The sequence below is a fragment of the Denticeps clupeoides genome, chromosome 8, assembly GCF_900700375.1.
Source record: "Denticeps clupeoides chromosome 8, fDenClu1.1, whole genome shotgun sequence".
NCBI lineage: Eukaryota > Metazoa > Chordata > Actinopteri > Clupeiformes > Denticipitidae > Denticeps > Denticeps clupeoides.
Genome location: NC_041714.1, coordinates 23,082,285 through 23,102,722, shown reverse-complemented (window position 1 = coordinate 23,102,722; position 20,438 = coordinate 23,082,285). Strand labels below are relative to the sequence as shown.

The 20,438-nt window shown below is 47.2% G+C and overlaps 4 protein-coding genes across 5 annotated transcripts; all 4 read left to right on the top strand.

Moving 5' to 3' along the window:
* The first annotated feature begins 1,528 nt into the window (after positions 1-1,528).
* LOC114795296 (parvalbumin alpha-like) lies at positions 1,529-2,674 on the top strand. Its single transcript, XM_028988387.1, has 5 exons — positions 1,529-1,714; positions 1,905-1,971; positions 2,073-2,205; positions 2,273-2,382; positions 2,465-2,674. Exons 1-5 carry the CDS (start codon positions 1,532-1,534, stop codon positions 2,488-2,490), a joined length of 519 nt encoding a protein of 172 aa, XP_028844220.1. The 5' UTR covers positions 1,529-1,531; the 3' UTR covers positions 2,491-2,674.
* Positions 2,675-4,702: 2,028 nt separating this feature from the next.
* LOC114795466 (parvalbumin, thymic CPV3-like) lies at positions 4,703-7,390 on the top strand. Its single transcript, XM_028988792.1, has 5 exons — positions 4,703-4,874; positions 4,978-5,045; positions 5,621-5,753; positions 6,635-6,744; positions 7,178-7,390. The coding sequence occupies exons 2-5, from the start codon at positions 4,985-4,987 to the stop codon at positions 7,201-7,203; spliced, it is 330 nt and encodes a 109-aa protein (XP_028844625.1). The 5' UTR covers positions 4,703-4,874; positions 4,978-4,984; the 3' UTR covers positions 7,204-7,390.
* A 2,658-nt stretch (positions 7,391-10,048) lies between these two features.
* ccz1 (CCZ1 homolog, vacuolar protein trafficking and biogenesis associated) lies at positions 10,049-16,142 on the top strand. The gene is made up of 16 exons (XM_028989854.1): positions 10,049-10,147; positions 10,486-10,684; positions 10,753-10,850; positions 10,952-11,045; positions 11,122-11,202; positions 11,272-11,319; positions 11,404-11,487; positions 13,165-13,340; positions 13,621-13,702; positions 14,110-14,171; positions 14,687-14,798; positions 14,890-14,923; positions 15,018-15,135; positions 15,217-15,375; positions 15,445-15,572; positions 15,815-16,142. The coding sequence occupies exons 2-16, from the start codon at positions 10,595-10,597 to the stop codon at positions 15,868-15,870; spliced, it is 1,422 nt and encodes a 473-aa protein (XP_028845687.1). The 5' UTR covers positions 10,049-10,147; positions 10,486-10,594; the 3' UTR covers positions 15,871-16,142.
* Positions 16,143-17,057: 915 nt separating this feature from the next.
* On the top strand, positions 17,058-20,201 carry LOC114796026 (tubby protein homolog). Of its 2 annotated transcripts, XM_028989853.1 has the most exons (12): positions 17,059-17,247; positions 17,430-17,586; positions 17,679-17,894; positions 17,976-18,125; positions 18,322-18,450; positions 18,535-18,668; positions 18,829-18,987; positions 19,059-19,171; positions 19,242-19,356; positions 19,426-19,524; positions 19,634-19,805; positions 19,881-20,201. In XM_028989853.1, the coding sequence occupies exons 1-12, from the start codon at positions 17,206-17,208 to the stop codon at positions 20,012-20,014; spliced, it is 1,620 nt and encodes a 539-aa protein (XP_028845686.1). In that variant the 5' UTR covers positions 17,059-17,205; the 3' UTR covers positions 20,015-20,201. The 2 variants fall into 2 exon arrangements, with proteins under 2 accessions (XP_028845685.1, XP_028845686.1); XM_028989852.1 differs by having other exon boundaries at positions 17,058-17,247; positions 19,242-19,524.
* Positions 20,202-20,438: the final 237 nt, after the last annotated feature.

The window sequence follows — 20,438 nt, the reverse complement described above, 5'->3', positions numbered from 1 at the left end:
TAAGTGGGGTTTGAACCTCTGTGCTCTTCTGGTTCATCGGCAGGTGTGGTGCCTACTAGTTCACCAGCATTTTGCTTCCTGCGAATTCCATGAAAATGGAATTGGAATTTAATTGTAATGTCAAAAAACAGAACTGAGATCAAATTCATTCTTTCTTTGATAAGTCATGTTAATGCATACATATTATTATGAGCATATGATTTATAGATTATTCCTGCTAATTTCACAAATCAGTGTAATAAATAAAAAATAAAATATAATATTGGATGTGGCCGTCTGCAAATTAATGTTTTTTTTTTTAATTAGATTGTCATAAATACATGGAAAGTGAAGGTTTATTGCAACTTTATTCATTGTCTAATAAAGTCTAATTAACCAATTAACAACGAATGTCGGACATTTTAATACAGTATTAATGAAAGCCAAGGATGAATGTTTGATGCTTGAGATGTGCGTAGATTACGTGAATAAACATGACTCACTGTTTTGTGGATGGTCATTAAACCAGAAATCATATTAAAATGATTATTAGTGACTGGAGTCCTCAACATGTAGCAGTGGTTAATGTTCAATTCTATGTTTTGCTTATTTGAATTGGACTGGTTGAGTTGACCCCTGAATTGACCCCAACCCTGGAAACCGCAGGTCAACCAGCTCAACCCACTGACCCACAAAGTCACAAGCTGGCAGCCATCTGATTACGCAACATCAGGCGCCCAACTCAGTCAAACCAACCTGTCCCTTCAGGTGGGGTGTCCTGCACATGCTCCGCATGGCCTGGAGCTCAGTCGAAGCTCGACATCGCCCCCTGCTGCCACAAGTACTCATTACAGCACCCCCATCTGCAAAAAGAGCGGACTGCAAACAGCACATTAGTAGATGCTAGAAGTGAAAAGACGTTGTCATCTGCCATGTATCCGTGTCTCATGTGGGATGTGGGGGAGACCTCACGTAAACAACGGGAGCACAACGGGTCCGAACATTTTAACGACGATGAAGGGATCACCTTTCGTCGCTCTCAGAAATAGACCCACAGCCATAAAAAGGTGACCGGTTGGCCGGGATGATGAGAGACGAGGAACCCAAACGTCAACCGCACACATCCCGGTGAAGCCCACTCGACACCTGAGGACAAACGTCCAGCCCCTCCGGCCGCTGGTCCCACCGAAGCCCTTTTAACAGCGAAAAGTCCACATGACAAATGACGACCCTTAGAAAAACCCACCATAAGAAGTGACCTCCACACGCCAAACACCTCCTGTTATCAGCTCTAATTCAGCAGGGACAGACTGTAAATGTGCTATTAAACAGAACGAATGGCCGGATAAAACGTTCATGATGCTCCGTCTGAGCACGACAGCTTAACAGAACGGCCAATAGTCAACGTTCCACCGGGTCCGGATCCAGACCCCTTACCGGCCGCTCATCATTTCATCCGGATCAGCAGCGTGTATTATTAGCCCGGTTGAATATTAACAACTTGTGTCCACGCGCACCTTTTATGCATCTTCGTTTATGCCCATAAAAATAGATGCATGCCCACTGGCTCCGTTTTTCCCCCGGCCAATTGCCTCGCACGCGGTGTCTGTTACATCAAGGCGCGTGTGCCGGGGCTCCGGAGGTATATAAGGTCGGAGGGTGGGCTGGCGACCACTGCAGTTGGCACATTCATCATTGTGAATCCACTCCGGCCCAGGACACCCCACCCACCGAGGTGAGTGCCAACCCCCCCGAGCGGAGGAGTGGGAATACCGGGAGCCGCTGGAGATTTGATTTGCCTGGGAATGGCGCGGACTCGTTGCTGGACGCCGGCGTACTGAAGCTGACGGGACTCCAGGCCGCCGGGCGACTCGGTAGTCGTGATTCCGTTTGGTTTGGCGTAACTGTGGTTTCATTTCTTGCAGCTGACGATGGCACTGGCAGGAATTCTGAATGCTGCTGACATCACCGCAGCCCTGCAGGCCTGCCAAGGTAAAGGTTAAGAACCCCGATACGAGGCGAAAGGGGACTGAAATGCCCCGTACTGTGTTACTGAAGGGCGAAGCCTCACGTCCGCACGTCTTGTCTTACAGCTGCCGACTCCTTCAACTACAAGAACTTCTTCGCCAAGGTTGGGCTCAGCTCGAAGTCCGCCGATGACGTCAAGAAGGCCTTCGCCATCATCGATCAGGACAAGAGCGGCTTCATTGAGGAGGACGAGCTGAAGTACGGAGCAGCTTGACCGGAATGTCCCAGTATGTGCGGTCGTCTTCACCGTCCCTCTGTGTTCCAGGCTGTTCCTGCAGAACTTCTCCGCCAGCGCCAGAGTGCTGACTGACAGCGAGACCAAGGCCTTCCTCAAGGCCGGGGACTCCGACGGCGACGGCAAAATCGGAGCAGAGGGTGAGTTGTTCCCCGTATGGAGGGTCCACGACGTTGTAGGACCGACCTCTTAACCGCTTCTATCTCCCGCTTCCGCTCTCAGAGTTTGCTGCCCTGATCAAGTCTTAAATCCTGACTGACCAACACGTCTCCCTCGGTCCCCGCCGGCTCGTGTCCACCTGACACCTCCAGGCAGGGGGCCGTGGACTCGGCGTGGCCGCTTTCATGCCCGGACTTTTCGTACCTGTAGAATCTCAGACGCACTTTTTGTGAACGGACGAAGACAAAAGAATAAAATGTTCTTTTTTTTTCACTTTTGTGTCTCAGTCTTTTTGCTAAAACGGCTCCTGGTCTGTTACACGTTGTTCCCAGTAAATCTGAACAAACACAGCAAATAAAAGACACTGACATTCAGTTTCTGTTGTTGGTTCTGTCGTGTAACTGGTTTTATTAAATGGAACTCTGGGGCAGCGGTGGTCTAGCGGTTAAGGAAGCGGCCCCGTAATCAGACGGCTGCCGGTTCGAATCTGCAAAGTAAAGTAAAGAATCCCGATCCACCAAGGTGCCACTGAGCACCGTCCCCACACACCGGCGCGCCTGTCATGGTCCCCACTGCTCACTCAGGGTGATGGTTAAATGCAGAAGACACGTTTCACTGTGTGCACCGTGTGCTGTGCTGCTGTGTATCACATGTGACAATCACTTCACTTTAAAAAGATCCTTTTTCATGAGTGCAGGGGAACCACTAGATGGCGCCATGAACTGTTGCATGGGACTGCCTAGCGTATTCTAGAAGGAGGCTCTCCAGAAAGTTCCACCTCTGCCACACTCGCTGTACTTCCTGTTTGCGGTCAGACTGTGGGAGTGCGTGGACGGCTGGACGCTGACCTTGTTTAAAGAGCACGCGGCGTAACCCTACCAGGCACAGATGGGTCAACTCGCTCGTCGGTGTCAGGCTCAGACTGTAAACTGCACTGCTGGATCCTCTTTCTCTCCCAGGACACGGAAAAAACCTGCCACCTTTTCTGCCGAATGATCAATCTGCCGGCAAGCGGTTGTCGGGCCGAGCCGAGACGCGGCCAGAAGACATCGAGCGCCCTGACCAGCGGTGGACGGGCCGAGCTCTCGGTCCTGGTGCAGCCCGTAACAACCTCATTAAAGTGATCAGCGATGCTGAGTCGGCCGATCCTGATACTCGGGCTCGGTGTAACCTCAAGCCCGGCCGTTATCTCAGTGCCCAGGTGTCTTCCCCACCGTATCCCCTTCCACGCCTCCAGAAACCTGATTTCGCCAAGGCGTAGTGAAGGTGGCTTGACCCCGAAACCCAATGTTCACTCTCGGTCTTGCATGTGAGCGGCCGCAGGAAACCCCGTCCACGAGCTCCACATTGCAGATCTGAGATCTGAAAGTCATCCATTAGTTCGGCCATTGGGGACACCGGGCGCGGGGCGGGGCGGGGCGGGGCGCCAGCCATTCACTGTACGGACAGTGTAGAGCCGCCAATTTGTACACATGCAGCGAGAATATCGTTTTTATTTAAATTGACATTTACCAGACGCCCCTATCAAGAGCACCTCACAGTAGTGACGGGGACAGTCCACCTGGGGACACGATGGTAGCAAGTGGGGTTTGGGGCTTCTGGTTCACATCAACTGCATTAAAACCCAACATAGTGATAAAGCGAAGGGGATTTAACGCTTCTGAAGTTGTAAGGCTGCAGGGACAGACGCCTCGGAGACGCATCATAAGCAGCTCCCTCGATGGACCAGCAAGGTAGAGGACAGCCGGGAAAGTACAACCAGGTCCACTTAATGAATATTACATGGTCCGTTTGGACAAGAATATAAAGGTTTTAGAAGCCTGGGAGAAAAGTTTGGGATATGCACCACACATCCTTTAGTTGGGCGCCGTCGTCCACTCTGCGGTTAATCACTCACTAGTTAAAATCATATTTCCATTACTGACAAGTGCCATATGAATACGCCCGGAACATTCTGATTAAACTAATGTCTTTCGCTTCATCATTAGGTCACATTAGCCATGATTCTGCACCGGAGTACTGAAACGGAACACTAAAGGAAGCCGCTGTTCATTTATTCATTATTGAATACCCCAAGTTCGTTCGCTTGCGTTAGTGTTTATTGGGGTATGCACAGCGCTCAATGCAAAGCCCAGGACTTCAGCTGCGTGTGTGTGTGTGTGTGTGTGTGTGTGAGGGAGAGAGAGAGAAGCAGGAAAGGGAGAGTACGGGCAGATGGGGCATCACCTGTATGTTAATTTGCCTATAAGGGGGGTGTCCGTGTGCCACGGCGGATATAAATAGTACCGGTTAATTAGTTAGGTAAGAAACCGGAGAGGCCCTGACACAAAGAATCCGATCCGCGTACAGGTAACTCAAGCGCCGCAGCCTGAGCGCGCACTTTCACAGACGCTATATAAGTTTCTGTGGACGGACAGTTGACACCAGAAGCCTTTCTTCTTCCTGCGGAGCCCAGAACGTCCAGCGGAGAGCGGTGAGTCGCGGCGCCGTTCGTTCCTCCACGATCACGACGTTTGCACAGTTACGTGTGAGGTCAGGCCTCAGCACTGAACTTCCTGTGTTTCTTCCCCCTGCAGGATTAACATGTCTCTCACCTCCATCCTTTCTGCCGACGCCATTGATAATGCGATTAAGGACTGCCAAGGTACGTTCCTGCACCCCTGTACCTGGGAAGGTGAGGTGCACCTCACGGCACCCGCACCTCAACATCAGGATGAACGGAAGCAGAATATATTCGCATACAAACCCTCAGCAGCAGGTTTCTGGGAGTCTACAAATCAAAAGAATATTCTGGTAGCATCTAAAACATTAGAAAAAGACTAAAATTAGAAAAAGACTAAAGACTAAATTTGTGCAATTTCTTTTTTTTGCACTGATTTGTGTAACACAATGCAATCTACATCCCAGTTTTCACTTCTATGTGGTGTTTTATTCAAATGGACAGAATTTTCAGGACGCTGTACCATTTCCTGTAAATGTACATAAATTGACCATTATTGTGTGTTCATAAGTATTCTTGCATATTAGGAATTTTTTTTTTGTTCAAACCTTTTGTATATACTATATTCATTAGACATGAAATTATTCTGTTTTAGATATGAATGGCATATAGCTCATGAAAATCCAATTTCAGGAATCCAATTCAGATCATTAGACTTATTAATCGTATGTTGTTAGAATAGTGGCTGTAATATCTGCCTCGGTGTCTCCTGCATGCAGATCCAGACACCTTCTGCTATAAGAAGTTCTTCCAGCTCTGTGGCCTGAGCCAGAAGAGCCCGCAGGAGGTGAAGGATGTATTCCGCCTCCTGGATGACGACAACAGCGGCTTCATCGAGGAATCAGAGCTCAAGTGCGTACTCTACGTTAGCGAGGAAATCCACGCGTGTGTGTGTGTGTGTGTGTGTGCAAGACGTGAGATCTCCGTCCCCTGTGATGATTATTTAATGGGGAATTATCAGGGTTCCGGGGATCGTTGGACCTGGTGGCGTCTCGCTAGACTTTCTGCAATCAGTGAAAGCAAGAATGAATAAATTAACAAAGACGCCCACAGATCGAGTGTCCGCCATTGTCCCATTTTACTTTCCCTGATTTATCCCACGGGGTGAAATTTCATACAGTTTTTACATAATACCGCCCGTCATGAGAAACGTTATCTGGGCAATTAACCAGAAAAGCAGCGTATTTCACCGGAACCCGAGCATATAACTGGCCGGCTTAAAGCCATTAAAGCCAGGAAGGGCGGGGCAGAGCTCCTGCGATGGGGGGTGGGGTCTGCTGGGGGTACAACCCTGGAGGGGCGTGTCTGTCTCCGTCTTTCGCCATTCATGTCCCCGTGTGGTAGTTCTCAGGCTCACACAGATTCTGTTCATCTGTGTGTGTGCAAGACGTGAGATCTCCGTCCCCAGTGATGATTATTTCATGGGGAATTATCAGGGTTCCAATCAGTGAAAGCAAGAATGAATAAATTAACAAGGACGCCCACAGATCGAGTGTCCGCCATTGTCATTTTACCCTCCCTGATTTATCCCACGGGGTGAGATTTCATACATAATACAGGTCCCCCAATCTTACCACGTCACCATCTGAACATGATCTGGGCAAATCCGTCCGGCGGGGCGGTGTCAGTCTGGCTGCAGGGTGGGGTCCGGGGGGGCGTGTCTGTGTTTTGTTGTGATAGTGATCGGTCTCATATAGATTGTGTGTGTGTGTGTGTGTGCGTTGCCTCCACAGGTTCTTCCTGCAGCGCTTTGTTCCAGGTGCTCGAGTTCTTACCGAGAAAGAGACCAAGACCTTCATCTCAGCTGCAGACGATGACAGTGATGGCAGGATTGGAGTAGATGGTGCGAATCTCTCTGTCTTTCCTCCTGTGTTTAACTGGCCTTTTCACTTTATTTCAATATTAAATGAACTTCATTACCAGACGATCTAGTTGGCAAGGAAAATGCAGCCGAGGCAAAAGCGCTTTTCATAAATGCCGTATTTACATGAGTGACCTTCAGCTTTCACATTTATTCATTTGTAAGGACGGAGCTTTACTAAACCTCTCAAATCACACATGCATGCAAATAAATGTGTGAAACTGAATAGGGGCCATGAGGAGATTGTATTATTCTCCTTGACAATAGATCCGCCGTTCAGTACGTACGCGGTGTCCTGAATCACACCCTGGTGTCCCGGCTTTAATAAACCGAAGCTTGCTAGAAAAAGTGAGAGAGAACGACAAGCTTATATTGTCTTCTGTGATCCTATTGAATTTCCTCTTCTCTGTCCCAGAATTCCAGGCAATGGTCCTGTCCTGAGACAGCAGACTGCAGGCAAGCCCTTCCCTCTTTGCTGGAAGCTGACTCCACCTGTCCTGATGCCTCCAATATTTTTTACAAGGCTTGATTGATTCTTTAGATTTCCACCATTTTTGTAGCTGTGTTGTCACATGTTCTCAGTCTGATGTGTACAAGCCTGAATAAACCGATCAGCATGAACAGCAAACGTGTCTCATTGTGATCAAGCAAACGGGACAAAAAGTGGGAGATGATTCTTATTACTTATCATTATCTTATCATTAGCAGGTGTGGTAATAATTGTAGAGATACCGATTCACATGAAAGTGAAAAAAGTAGCAGCACAGCACACGGTGTCACGGTGAAATGTGTCCTCTGTATTTAGCCCTCACCCTTGGTGACAGTGGGCACCATGACAGGCGCAGTGTGTGGGGACGGGACCTTCATCAAGGGGACCTCAGTGGCACCTTGGCTGTTCAGGATTCGAACCGTCAACCTTCTGATTATGAGTCTACTGCCCCAAAAGACAAATTCAAAATATCTTTCCATATCATTTCCTATGTAATGGCAGTTCAAATGGCAGAACTGCCATGTACTCTATAATTTTGGTGATATATAATTTTTATAACTTAAAACAATGACTGGGTGAATAATTCAGCTTTACCAAGGCAGGCATTATACGTCCTTTACTTTGTTCACCACAAGAAGCATTAAAATTTAAAAATGAATTGGGGCGACACAAAGGGGCACAGAGGCCACATTCTCCCCGACGGCCTATCAGTGCGGCACCGAGCACTCGGGTCTCCGCTTTATTCCACATTACTGAGCCTTGCTCAGGCTGTAAAAGGTTCTAAACGTCAAACCGCAGACTTGTTTAAATGGCTATTTGGTGCTTTATTGTGACTGATAACACTACTGTTTGTATAATGGTAGTACTGTTAAATCTGCTGGGGGTTTTGCAGACATGGATAAAGACACTAAACGCTCTGTTCCTGTGTGAACTTTGTGAGAAATAAGATTTAAACCCCACGACGTGCCTGTGGATGACCATGTACTGATTATGCACTTTTTTTATATACATATGTTCATATTCATAGTTAATACTAACTGTTTATTATTACATTCTACTGTACATTCATCTGTAAATATTTTTCCTGTACATATCACCTTATGTATACCCATAACTTATTTTACCTTTATCCGGCACCTGCTGCTTATTGCACTTCTGGTTAGACCTAAACTGCATTTCGTTGCCCTGTACTTGTACATGTGTAATGACAATGTAATGACAATCTACAGGGAGTGCAGAATTATTAGGCAAATGAGTATTTTGTCCACATCATCCTCTTCATGCATGTTGTCTTACTCCAAGCTGTATAGGCTCGAAAGCCTACTACCAATTAAGCATATTAGGTGATGTGCATCTCTGTAATGAGAAGGGGTGTGGTCTAATGACATCAACACCCTATATCAGGTGTGCATAATTATTAGGCAACTTCCTTTCCTTTGGCAAAATGGGTCAAAAGAAGGACTTGACAGGCTCAGAAAAGTCAAAAATAGCAAGATATCTTGCAGAGGGATGCAGCACTCTTAAAATTGCAAAGCTTCTGAAGCGTGATCATCGAACAATCAAGCGTTTCATTCAAAATTGTCAACAGGGTCGCAAGAAGCGTGTGGAAAAACCAAGGCGCAAAATAACTGCCCATGAACTGAGAAAAGTCAAGCGTGCAGCTGCCAAGATGCCACTTGCCACCAGTTGGGCCATATTTCAGAGCTGCAACATCACTGGAGTGCCCAAAAGCACAAGGTGTGCAATACTCAGAGACATGGCCAAGGTAAGAAAGGCTGAAAGACGACCACCACTGAACAAGCTGAAACGTCAAGACTGGGCCAAGAAATATCTCAAGACTGATTTTTCTAAGGTTTTATGGACTGATGAAATGAGAGTGAGTGTTGATGGGCCAGATGGATGGGCCCGTGGCTGGATTGGTAAAGGGCAGAGAGCTCCAGTCCGACTCAGACGCCAGCGAGATGGAGGTGGAGTACTGGTTTGGGCTGGTATCATCAAAGATGAGCTTGTGGGGCCTTTTCGGGTTGAGGATGAGTTAAGCTCAACTCCCAGTCCTACTGCCAATTTCTGGAAGACACCTTCTTCAAGCAGTGGTACAGGAAGAAGTCTGTATCCTTCAAGAAAAACATGATTTTCATGCAGGACAATGCTCCATCACACGCGTCCAAGTACTCCACAGCGTGGCTGGCAAGAAAGGGTATAAAAGAAGAAAAACTAATGACATGGCCTCCTTGTTCACCTGATCTGAACCCCATTGAGAACCTGTGGTCCATCATCAAATGTGAGATTTACAAGGAGGGAAAACGGTACACCTCTCTGAACAGTGTCTGGGAGGCTGTGGTTGCTGCTGCACGCAATGTTGATGTGAACAGATCAAAACACTGACAGAATCCATGGATGGCAGGCTTTTGAGTGTCCTTGCAAAGAAAGGTGGCTATATTGGTCGCTGATTTGTTTTGTTTTGTTTTTGAATGTCAGAAATGTATATTTGTGAATGTGGAGATGTTATTGGTTTCACTGGTAAAAATAAATAATTGAAATGGGTATATATTATTTTTTTGTTAAGTTGCCTAATAATTATGCACAGTAATAGTCACCTGCACACACAGACATCCCCCTAAAATAGCTAAAGATAAAAACAAACTAAAAACTACTTCCAAAAACATTCAGATTTGATATTAATGAGTATTTTGGATTCAATAATAAATAAAATTATTCCTCAAAAATACAACTTGCCTAATAATTCTGCACTCCCTGTAATCTAACGTAAACGGGGCGCCAGGCGGAGCGGAACCTTCGTCTGGAACACGTTTCCACCGGACCGTTCTGACTGCGGCACCCAGCCGCCCGTCCTGAAGGCGGAAGTAAGAGTGTCCGCTTTTCTGCTTTAATCGGGTAAGATGTTGAATATATGCGCTGCTCGGCTGCTTATTACGCTTCTTTTAACAATAAAAAAAACACAGACAACTCATCAAAATAAAACATTATATATTTTATTATTGTCTTGTAGTCAAATATGTTGAAGGCAAAAGACGTTTTGCTGTAATTTCCCTTACTGACATTTTTCTGTCATCAACAATATAGGTTTCATTCTGTTGGTTTATATGTATTTTGTTAAACAGTTTCTTCCTGCAGACGTTTGTACATTTAATAACTGTCTCTCTACATGAGGAGAGCATCAGAACAAGTGATGTTTTACAGTTCATGTGTACAGTAGCATATTCTCCTTCCAGGCTGGAAATACGGGCACGATGTGAGGCATGAGCACCAGGCCAGACCCCGCCACACTAACGCCGCTGCTCAGGTGAGACGCTTTCCAGCGTGTCAGAGGCGTCTCCCAGGATGGCTTCTGGGACGCAGGAGAAACAGTACACGCCGTCGTTACTGCACTTCTTCATATACAATCCCAAGTTTGGGCCACGCGAGGGAGAGGTACGGTCCACAGTGGCTGCTGTAGCACCCTGCTGGTTTTGCATTATGTGAAACTTTCGTTTCTGCAGGAGGAAAAGAAAATCCTTTTTTACCATCCAAGTGAGGTAGAGAAAAATGAGAAAATCCGTAATGTTGGTCTCTGTGAAGCCATCGTTCAGTTTACAAGGTGCTCTGTGATCTTTTTGCATCATATTTTAAATATACTGATTTCTGTTCATAATTCATTCTCTAATTTCTGCCTTCCTCTTCGATGTTATTCTTCATCAGGACATTTTGTCCGACCAAGCCAGCAAAATCTCTTCACACCCAGAAGAACAGGCAGTTCTTCTATGAACCAGAAGAAAGTTTCTGGATGGTCATGGTATGGTGATCCTGTTTTGGATGGAAGGGCTTGTTTTGATGTGAACTGCTCTCAGCTGTCGGTGTTTGTCGTGTAGGTGGTCAGGAACCCCATGGTAGAGAGGCCGGGGAAGGAAGGCAGACCTCCCACGGTGGAGTACCAAGAAGAAGAAGTGCTTGTGCGTAGTCCTGCTCTTGTTAAACTGTAGCCAGTGTGCCTGCCTGCTGATGGTTTTGGTTTGTAACAGGACTCTGTGTACGGCGCCGTGCTGCAGCAGTGTTACAGCATGTACAAGGTAACCGTGTCTCCGGTGTCTTCCCTGGTGTTTTATCGCTCCGTTTCACCTGTTGAAGCCGACGGGTCTCTGTCTGTCCTCCAGCTCTTCAACGGACCCTTCAGTCGGGCGATGGAGGCTGGCGGGGTGGAGCTGCTGACTCAGAAACTGGAGAAATTCTTCTACAGGGTAAAACACCAAGAACTTCAGGGAATTTTACTTCAAGTTGAGCTTTATTGTCATTTCAGCTACATACGTGTTAGACAAAATATAGTGAAACGGAACCCGGTGCTACATGTAACGTTTGAACAACGTTACTCCAGAACCCGGTGCTACATGTAACGTTTGAACAACGTTACTCCAGAACCCGGTGCTACATGTAACGTTTGAACAACGTTACTCCTGAACCCGGTGCTACATGTAACGTTTGAACAACGTTACTCCTGAACCCGGTGCTACATGTAACGTTTGAACAACGTTACTCCAGAACCCGGTGCTACATGTAACGTTTGAACAACGTTACTCCAGAACCCGGTGCTACATGTAACGTTTGAACAACGTTACTCCTGAACCCGGTGCTACATGTAACGTTTGAACAAAGTTACTCCAGAACCCGGTGCTACATGTAACGTTTGAACAAAGTTACTCCAGAACCCGGTGCTACATGTAACGTTTGAACAACGTTACTCCGTAACCCGGTGCTACATGTAACGTTTGAACAACGTTACTCCGTAACCCGGTGCTACATGTAACGTTTGAACAACGTTACTCCAGAACCCGGTGCTACATGTAACATTTGAACAACGTTACTCCGGAACCCGGTGCTACATGTAACGTTTAAACAACGTTACGCACTGACATAATGTGACCATGTGACAGAGACAAACCAGCTACATAAAGTACAAACAGGGGACATGGACAGTGCAAGAATAACAGAATACAGACAGAACAAAAAACCATGACATCATGGAGGTGCAGAAATACAATGTGTGAATACCGCTGTAATAGAAATGTTCTGAACATGGAGGTAGATTGTGTGAGTGTGTATGTGTGTCAGACCAGAGGGGAAAGACCCTGAGTGTGGCAGAGGCTGGCAGTGAGGGCCTGAATGAATGGTTGGAGGAGTGCATGTGAGGGGTGTGTAGAGTCCTTCACTATGCTAGTGGCTTCCCCGGTGCAGCATGTGGTAAATGTCTGTTATGGAGGAAAGAGAGACTCTGATCTTCTCAGCTGTCCTCACTATCTGCTTTCAGTTCCCAAACCAGACAGTGATGCAGCTGGTCAGAATGCTCCCAGTGGTCCCTCTATAGAAGGTGGAGAGGATGGGTGGTGGGAGACAGGCTTTCCTCAGACTCTGCAGGAAGTAGAGATGCTGTTGAGCTGGTGTTGAGATTCCAGGAGAGGTGCTTCTCTAAATGAACACCAAGGAACTTTGTGACTTTGTGAAAAGTTCCTCGGTGTCTATTCCTTGAAATGGGGGAACATCATAGCACAGTACCAAAATGATAAAACCAAGTAAATGTACTCTTTATTCCCCTCTGGGCTTGTTCATTGTTTGTGCCACCATTATAGCAGTATTATATGAGGACGCTGCATATGGTCGCTCTTCACCTCATTAGTCTCAGGTTTGCATTTTGCCATCATACCCTCTCAGCAGCGCTTATTCCACTGCTGATTATTCCAGCCTCATCAAGCGTAGCTCTAATTGAGAGCTTCTCCCTGGAGAGCGTAGAAGAACATGAGAGCTCCCCTGGGGTCAGAGGTCACCTGCAGCACTCCCGTATCAGCTTCTGCCAGAAAATGGCGACGCAGCAGTTTGAGCATCACTGATGATGAGGCCTGGTTCTTACGTCTTCATGATTCCAGTATCTACAGACGCTGCACCTCCAGTCATGTGACCTGCTGGACGTGTTTGGGGGCATCAGCTTCTTTCCCCTGGACAAGATGACCTACCTGAAGATCCAGTCATTTGTCAACCGCGTAGAACAGAGTCTGCGCATCATCAAATACACGGCGTTCCTGTACAACGACCAGCTGATCTGGTACAGCTCACACTGACACCACCTGTAAACGCAGACCGCGGTGTAAATACGGCAGCTCAGGGATTCAGAACAAAACACATTTTATTTAGGTGATGTGCTTTCAAATGTATTTTCAGTAGAAAAATGTGAGAAAAATGTGTTAAAATGAGCAGGTCATAGTACAAGATAAGAGCAAGATGGTGCCTGTTGCCAGAAACAGATGTACTCATCGTGCTCATCGTCCTTTTCTCTGTATTTTGTTGGGCTGTTTTGTCATAAAATATTCTGCATTCTGATTTAGGAGTGGACTGGAACAGGACGACATGAGGATCCTGTACAAGTATCTGACCACCTCGCTGTTCCCCCGCCACACGGAGCCGGAGGTTTCACATTTACTAGTCATTTCAACAATGTACTGATCTGTATTCAGAACAAGTAAAGTGAAATGTGAAGAAAATACTGGAATGTACAGTGAATACTTGTCTTATTTTCCCATGATATTGCGACTCTGGTGATCTAGGTTATATACAGTCAAACTTCTCAAGCAGAATGTCTGTGTCTGGCGGCTCAAATCTGTCTGCATGACTACCTCAATATACAGTGTCACTGAGGTCACCGAAGGTCACCGTGTGTAATGGTATAGTCCTGTGTTTGTGTACAACACTGTCCCTTTGACAGGGTGACCTGGTCGGTGGCGCTGACGGCACCAACATCGATCTAGCTGTATTCCCTGCTGTTAAGCATGTATTTATCTTGTGTGTGTGTGTGTGTGTGTGTGTGTGTGTGCTAGCTTGCAGGCAGGGATTCTCCCCTCAGACCAGAGGTAGCAGGGAACCTTCTGCATTATGGGAGGTACGTCGTGCAGTAAAGCGTCCCTCTGCACGTCCCCTGACGCTGCTGGGCTGATGCAGCATTAGGTGACGGGCTAGCACAGACATGCAAGACCGGTTCTTGGAAGGACTCGGGGACGAACACAGCACGTCAGATAACCGCCATTAACTCGAACTGATGCAGAGTTCTGAATAAAACCCGACGTTTGCCAGATTTAAGCCAATTACATTTACAGCATTTACCAGGCGCCCTTATCCAGAGCGACTTACAGTCAGTAGTTACAGGGACAGTCCCCCCCTGGAGACACTCAGGGTTAAGTGTCTTGCTCAGGGACACGATGGTAGTAAGTGGGGTTTGAACCTGGCTCTTCTGGTCCACAGGCGAGTGTGTTACCCGCTAGGTCACTACCACACACAATCAGCTGCTTGTGGTGCAGTTTAAATCACTGACGGGGGTGTCATTTGAGAGCTGTGCACATTATCACAGTGGAGACATTGCTGATCTTGCGAATTAAAATTGTTTTACTGTATCTGCAGATTCCTGACTGGACCCACAAACCTGAAAGACCCTGAGTCAAAGTTCAGGTTCCCCAGAATATTTGTGAATACAGGAGGCAGATATGAAGAGCTTCATCTCATTGTGTACAAGGTGAGAGCGGCATGTCTGGAGATAAATGGCCTCAGTGTGAAGTGAGCTGTGGTGGCTGAAGATTCTTCTCGTTTTCTGTCTGGTGCTGTAGGCCATGAGCGCCGCCGTGTGTTTCATGATTGACGGTAAGATGGGTGTGGTTCTACAGATCTGCCCGTCCAGGGGGGGTAAAATGTGAAGTGGTTAAGCTGCAGGCTAATAAAGGTGTGGTCTGGGCAGTGGCGGAGGAGCTGGGCCGTGAGGTGTGCGAGCAGCTGGATGCTCTGGTGGGACCACAGCTCACCCTGCTGGCCTCTGATATCTGCGAACAGCACAACCTGAACCGCCGGATCTCGGGGTGAGCGCTGCACCGGCATCGTGAAGTCATTATTGTCCACAAAAAAAAAAAACATTCATATTTCCACAAAACTGCTTTCAGGCCGGAGAAGGAGCCGCAGTTCAAGTTCATCTACTTCAACCACATGAACCTGGCAGAGAAGAGCACCATCCACATGCGCAAAACCGTGAGCATCTCTCTGACCTCTGTCCACCCCGACCTCATGAAGATCCTGGGGGACATCAACTGCGACTTTGCCCGGTAAGACGCCGGACCCAGACCCGCAGCTTAAAGCCCGGCCCCATAAACGAAAGCGGCGTTTCCTTTCAGGGTCGATGAGGATGAGGAGATCATCGTAAAGGCCATGACCGACTACTGGGTTGTCGGCAAAAAGTCCGACCAGAGACAACTGTACGTCATCCTGAACCAGAAGAATGCCAACTTAATTGAAGTCAATGGTACGTTTTCAGCGTTTCTATATTCATAATGATGACGCATCTATGAGAAATTCTTTTAATATCCTTTTAATTAAAAGGACCCGCGCCACTTCAGCACCGAGATCTTGCTAGAGTGCTTGTAGTCGGAGTTTTCTTTCTGGTGTTATACCCCCCCCTTTTGGTAGCAGATGAACGCGCCCATTTTAGCTCTGATATGTGCCTAGTCTCTAACTCCTCATCGATCTCTCCTCTCCGCCCGACAGAGGAAGTGAAGAGGTTGTGCGCAACTCAGTTCAACAACATCTTCTTCCTGGACTGAAGATTGAAGGCTTCGGAGATCACAACGCAACTGCGACTGCAGCATCGGTGTAATGCGACAATCGCACTGAAAAAATACCTTTTTTTCTTGTCAGTGTAATTATGCATTAGACTCTAATTTTAGTCAAATTGTCAGCTTTATTTGTATATAAACTGTCATGTTTCAGCCTTGTCTTCTGTCACACACGTTTCTCTCAGACTACTAGGAAGTATCAGAACGCATGTTCTGGAAATCTGTGTCATTGAAAATAAAGTACCGTTTGCCAGAATGCGGTTAATGTGCGGCTGCATGGTTTCTTGCGCCGTCTCAGGCGGCCATGTGTCATTAATTATAAATCATATTATAAATGCTTCTAACGACGCTACGTCCCATTATTTAAGTGGAAACCGGCTCCGACCAGTTCAGAGGGACGTGACCAGATGATGATCAGCACACAATCTAGAAATAATACATGCAATATAGAAACAAATGAAGATGTTTCTGTTGTTAAATTGTCTTTAATTTGTTCATTTGTTTATTCTTCTACCAACATCAGAAAACCAGGTCGTGGTGGATTTAATGTAGAAGTAAAAGTAACTCAATATATACAAAGATATGTTTTTTTTTTTCTTTAATATTGTGAATTTCAGTAGTGAAAGTGAAGTGATTATGAAACACTGCAGCACAGCACATGATGACACAGTGGGCGGCCATGACAGGCGGCCGGGGAGCAGTGTGTGGGTACGGTACCTTCATCAAGGGGACCTCAGTGGCACCTCGGCAGTCTGGGATTCGGACCCACAACCTTCCTTAAGCTGTAGGCCACCACTGCCCTGCCCCTGAAGTCTGAGCCGCAGTTGTGGTGGAACAGAAAACTGCAAATCAGGAACCTCCATCGTATCTTCACCCCACTGGGCTCAGCTGCCCACACAAAACCACAATAACAAGACTGGAAATCATGACGTGGTAAGGCTGGTAGTAGCGTGGTAGACCCAGGTTCCAACCCCTTTACTGCCATCGTGTCCCTGAGCAAGACACTGAACCCTGTGTGTCTCCAGGGGGGGACTGTCCCTGTCCCCTGGAAAAGGGCATCTGGTAAAGAATGTAAATGTAAATCATGTAATCTATCTAAAGATGTGCAGAGTAACACGTGTCTGAAGTTGTCCCCGTGGTTCCTGGGCAGCTGCGGTAAGAACCTGATCTCCTCTAATCTTCTTTATCTGCGGCTCAGCGCTTCTAGGTGCGTCCCACTCTGTATGGACAGTCTGTGTCCGCCGTGCATCGTCTGCCGCTTCATTTCATTCACTTCTCTTGTTTTCCTCACTTCGTTCGTTCTCCCTTCATTCAGTTCTGGACATGGAGGACCTAGAAATGAGACAACAAAAACTGGACCATCAGGTGAGAAAATGAAGACAATGTCACTGTTACTTCGTTTAGTGTAAAACCCACACAACGGGGGACATTTCTTCTCGTTTTTTCTTTTTAATGACCGCATTGCTGTTGATTTTGGGGTGATTTTGGAGATGAAATGCTCAGTGTTCCCAGATGGCATCTCTGTGTGTGTGTGTGTGTGAATTCAGAGGACAATCCTGATGAAGAAACAGCAGAGGAAGAGGGCAGACAACCAGATGGTCCTGGCCAGTCATGATCCCCGTCCCAGGGGCCGGCGGCCTAAAGCCAGGAGCGACGACACAGCCCTGCTGCTCAGCCAATCCCAGAGCAGCGTTGCACTCTGCAGTAAGTCAGCAGGAGCGCGGCTGGACGCTGTCCTGGTGTGATGGAGTGAGATCTTTCTCTGACGTCTCCTGGCTCTCTGTTGACCCTGCTAGTAGACTGTCCAGCTGATCTGTCCAATGACGGCATGCTGGAGGAGATCAGTCTGGGGGAACTCAGCCTGTCCGAGCAGCAGGACATCGCTGATGTCCCCAAAGCCCTGGGCCTGGACACCGATGACTGTCCAGAGCCGGAGCCCACCCCAGAAACCCCACAGCTTGCTGATGGACACAAACCCAGGAAGAAGGGAGGAAAGAAAGGGCAAGGAAAATGTGAGGGACCTTCACACCTTCTGGGTCTGAGAATGATAGCAGACAACTGAACACAGTTTTCCGTTTTTTCCCCTTCAACAGCACTGGAGCAGGGCAATGCAGACGAGGACGAAGACCAGGGGAAGGAGAAAGAAAAGCAAAAGAAAGAGAAGAAACCGGTGAAAAAAAATGAAAAAAGATCCCATCATAAAGAAAAAGCAAAGACGAATCAGGAAGGAGGTGCAGCAGTTGGTGAGTGTTTCTCCGTCGACATTTGAACCAGTTCGAACCAGTTCGGACCTTGGAACTGAGATGTCCACATCATTATAATCTTAATGGCTCAACCTGTTCCTGAACCCGTACCCAAACCTATACTTGTACCTGAACCTGAACTTGTACCTGTACCTGTACCTATACCTGGTCTTTTTATGGAATTCTCCTCCCGTAGCCGCTCACATTGATTCAGTGACAGAGCTCTGGATTTCTGGGGTGACTGCGTCCCCCTCTGAGTCAGAGGACGAGAAGGATGAGTGGCTGAAACATCCAGCCCCGCCCACACCAAGGAAAACCAGGCGGAGTGAGTCGAGGCGCTTCCGTTTAGATGCATTTCAATTCATCTAAATGGAACGACAGCGTTTTCTGACAGTAGTTCCCTTTCTAGCCTGCCAACTGAGTGACAGCGAGGATGAGGAGTCTCCCAAACGCTCCAAGCAGGAGACGAAGATAAACAAGAACCTTGCTGCACTGAACTCCAACTACAGACACTCGTCTTCAGACAGCGAGTCCAGCGACAGAGTAAGAAATACCAGGAACATCCACCAAACGGAACACCTTTTAAAGACATTTTCCAAGATTTAAGGAAGTTGATTGTCAGCCCAGGAATATGAATGTAAATAATAAAATATAAATATATCCAGACACTGGAATAAATATTTCTGGGATGTTTGTGTACCAGGCGTCCCCCCTCTGTTTAGAAGACTTGGAGCAGTTCGCGGTACGTCCGGCACCACGGGACATGACTATTCAGTGCCGAATCACCAGGGACCGAAGAGGCGTGGAGAGGGGCATCTACCCCACCTACTACCTCCACCTGGAGAAGGAGGACGGCAAAAGGGTGGGTCCCAGTCCAGGCAGCGCTGGGCTCAGAGGGGAGGTTTTAAAATGGGCCTTTCTGCTTTATGAAAGGTCTTTCTGATGGCTGGCAGGAAGAGGAAAAAATGCAAAACGTCCAACTACCTCATCTCCATCGACCCCACTGACCTCTCCAGGGACAACGAGAGTTACATTGGCAAACTGAGGTCAGTGTCCTCCACAGAGCAGACAGAGCAGAGCTTCTGAAGGATTACCAGCGTGTCCGTTCTTCATCAGGTCCAACGTGTTGGGGACCAGATTCACGGTGTACGATGGTGGCGTGAATCCGGAGAAGAAGCCCTTCATCAAGGAGACCGAGTCGCTTCGCCAGGAGCTGGCAGCAATTTGCTATGTCAGTTTTAGTTTGCCTTTGGTAGTAATGAAATTTGCAAGTTTGTGTGATTCTGTTTTTGTTCCACAGGAGAAGAATGTTCTTGGGTTTAAAGGTCCCAGAAAAATGACTGTAATAATTCCAGGAATGAGAGAAAATGATGAGAGAGTCAGCATTCGACCCCAAAATGTGAGTTTGACTGTGTCTTCGCTGTTAGACTGTCCATGAAATATGAGTTCCACAGCTGGCTTCTCATGCCGTCCCGTCAGGATTTGCACTGTAATTGTTGTTCTTCCAGGAGCTAGAGACCCTGCTGGCACGATATGAGAACAGCAACCTGGAGAACCTGGTGATGCTCATCAACAAGTCACCCAGCTGGAACGAGCAGACCAAGTCCTACGTGCTCAACTTTCACGGCAGGGTCACTCAGGCATCGGTGAAGAACTTTCAGATCGTCCACCCCGACAATGGTGAGCGGTGAGGTGTTAAAGCGCCCACTCTGGGGCACCGAAACGGGGCCTTAACCGCTGGTCTTCCCTCCACAGTGGACTACATCGTGATGCAGTTCGGCCGCGTCTCGGAGGACGTCTTTTCCATGGACTACAGCTTCCCGCTGTGTGCACTCCAAGCTTTTGCCATCACCTTGTCATCGTTTGATGGGAAACTGGCTTGTGAGTAACTGTGACAGCTGGACATCTGCACTAATTTAACAGAGAATTCCTGATGTTGTCTGTATGTGAGCAGTTTTTCTTGCTATGTTCTGTTTTGATGTTTTTTTTTTAAATAACTGATGTTTTATTTGATATGATATTTAACTGTCTTGGTCACTGTGTTCATGGTACAAACAAATAAAATAGCCAAACTGACCCACTGGGCATTCACTTCCATTTTTTATTCACCGATTGTGCAAGTTAAAAAGATGAGAGAGTCAACTTCAACTGTGAGAGTCAGAATGTAAAACATGATACAAGAAATCACATTTTTAAATCATTTTCTTGTATAATGGTGCAGAAAATAAGTATTTGGTCAATATACTCTATAGATGTACGGGCGGCCCTATGTAACGCGACATCTACTCTATAGATGTACGGGCGGCCCTATGT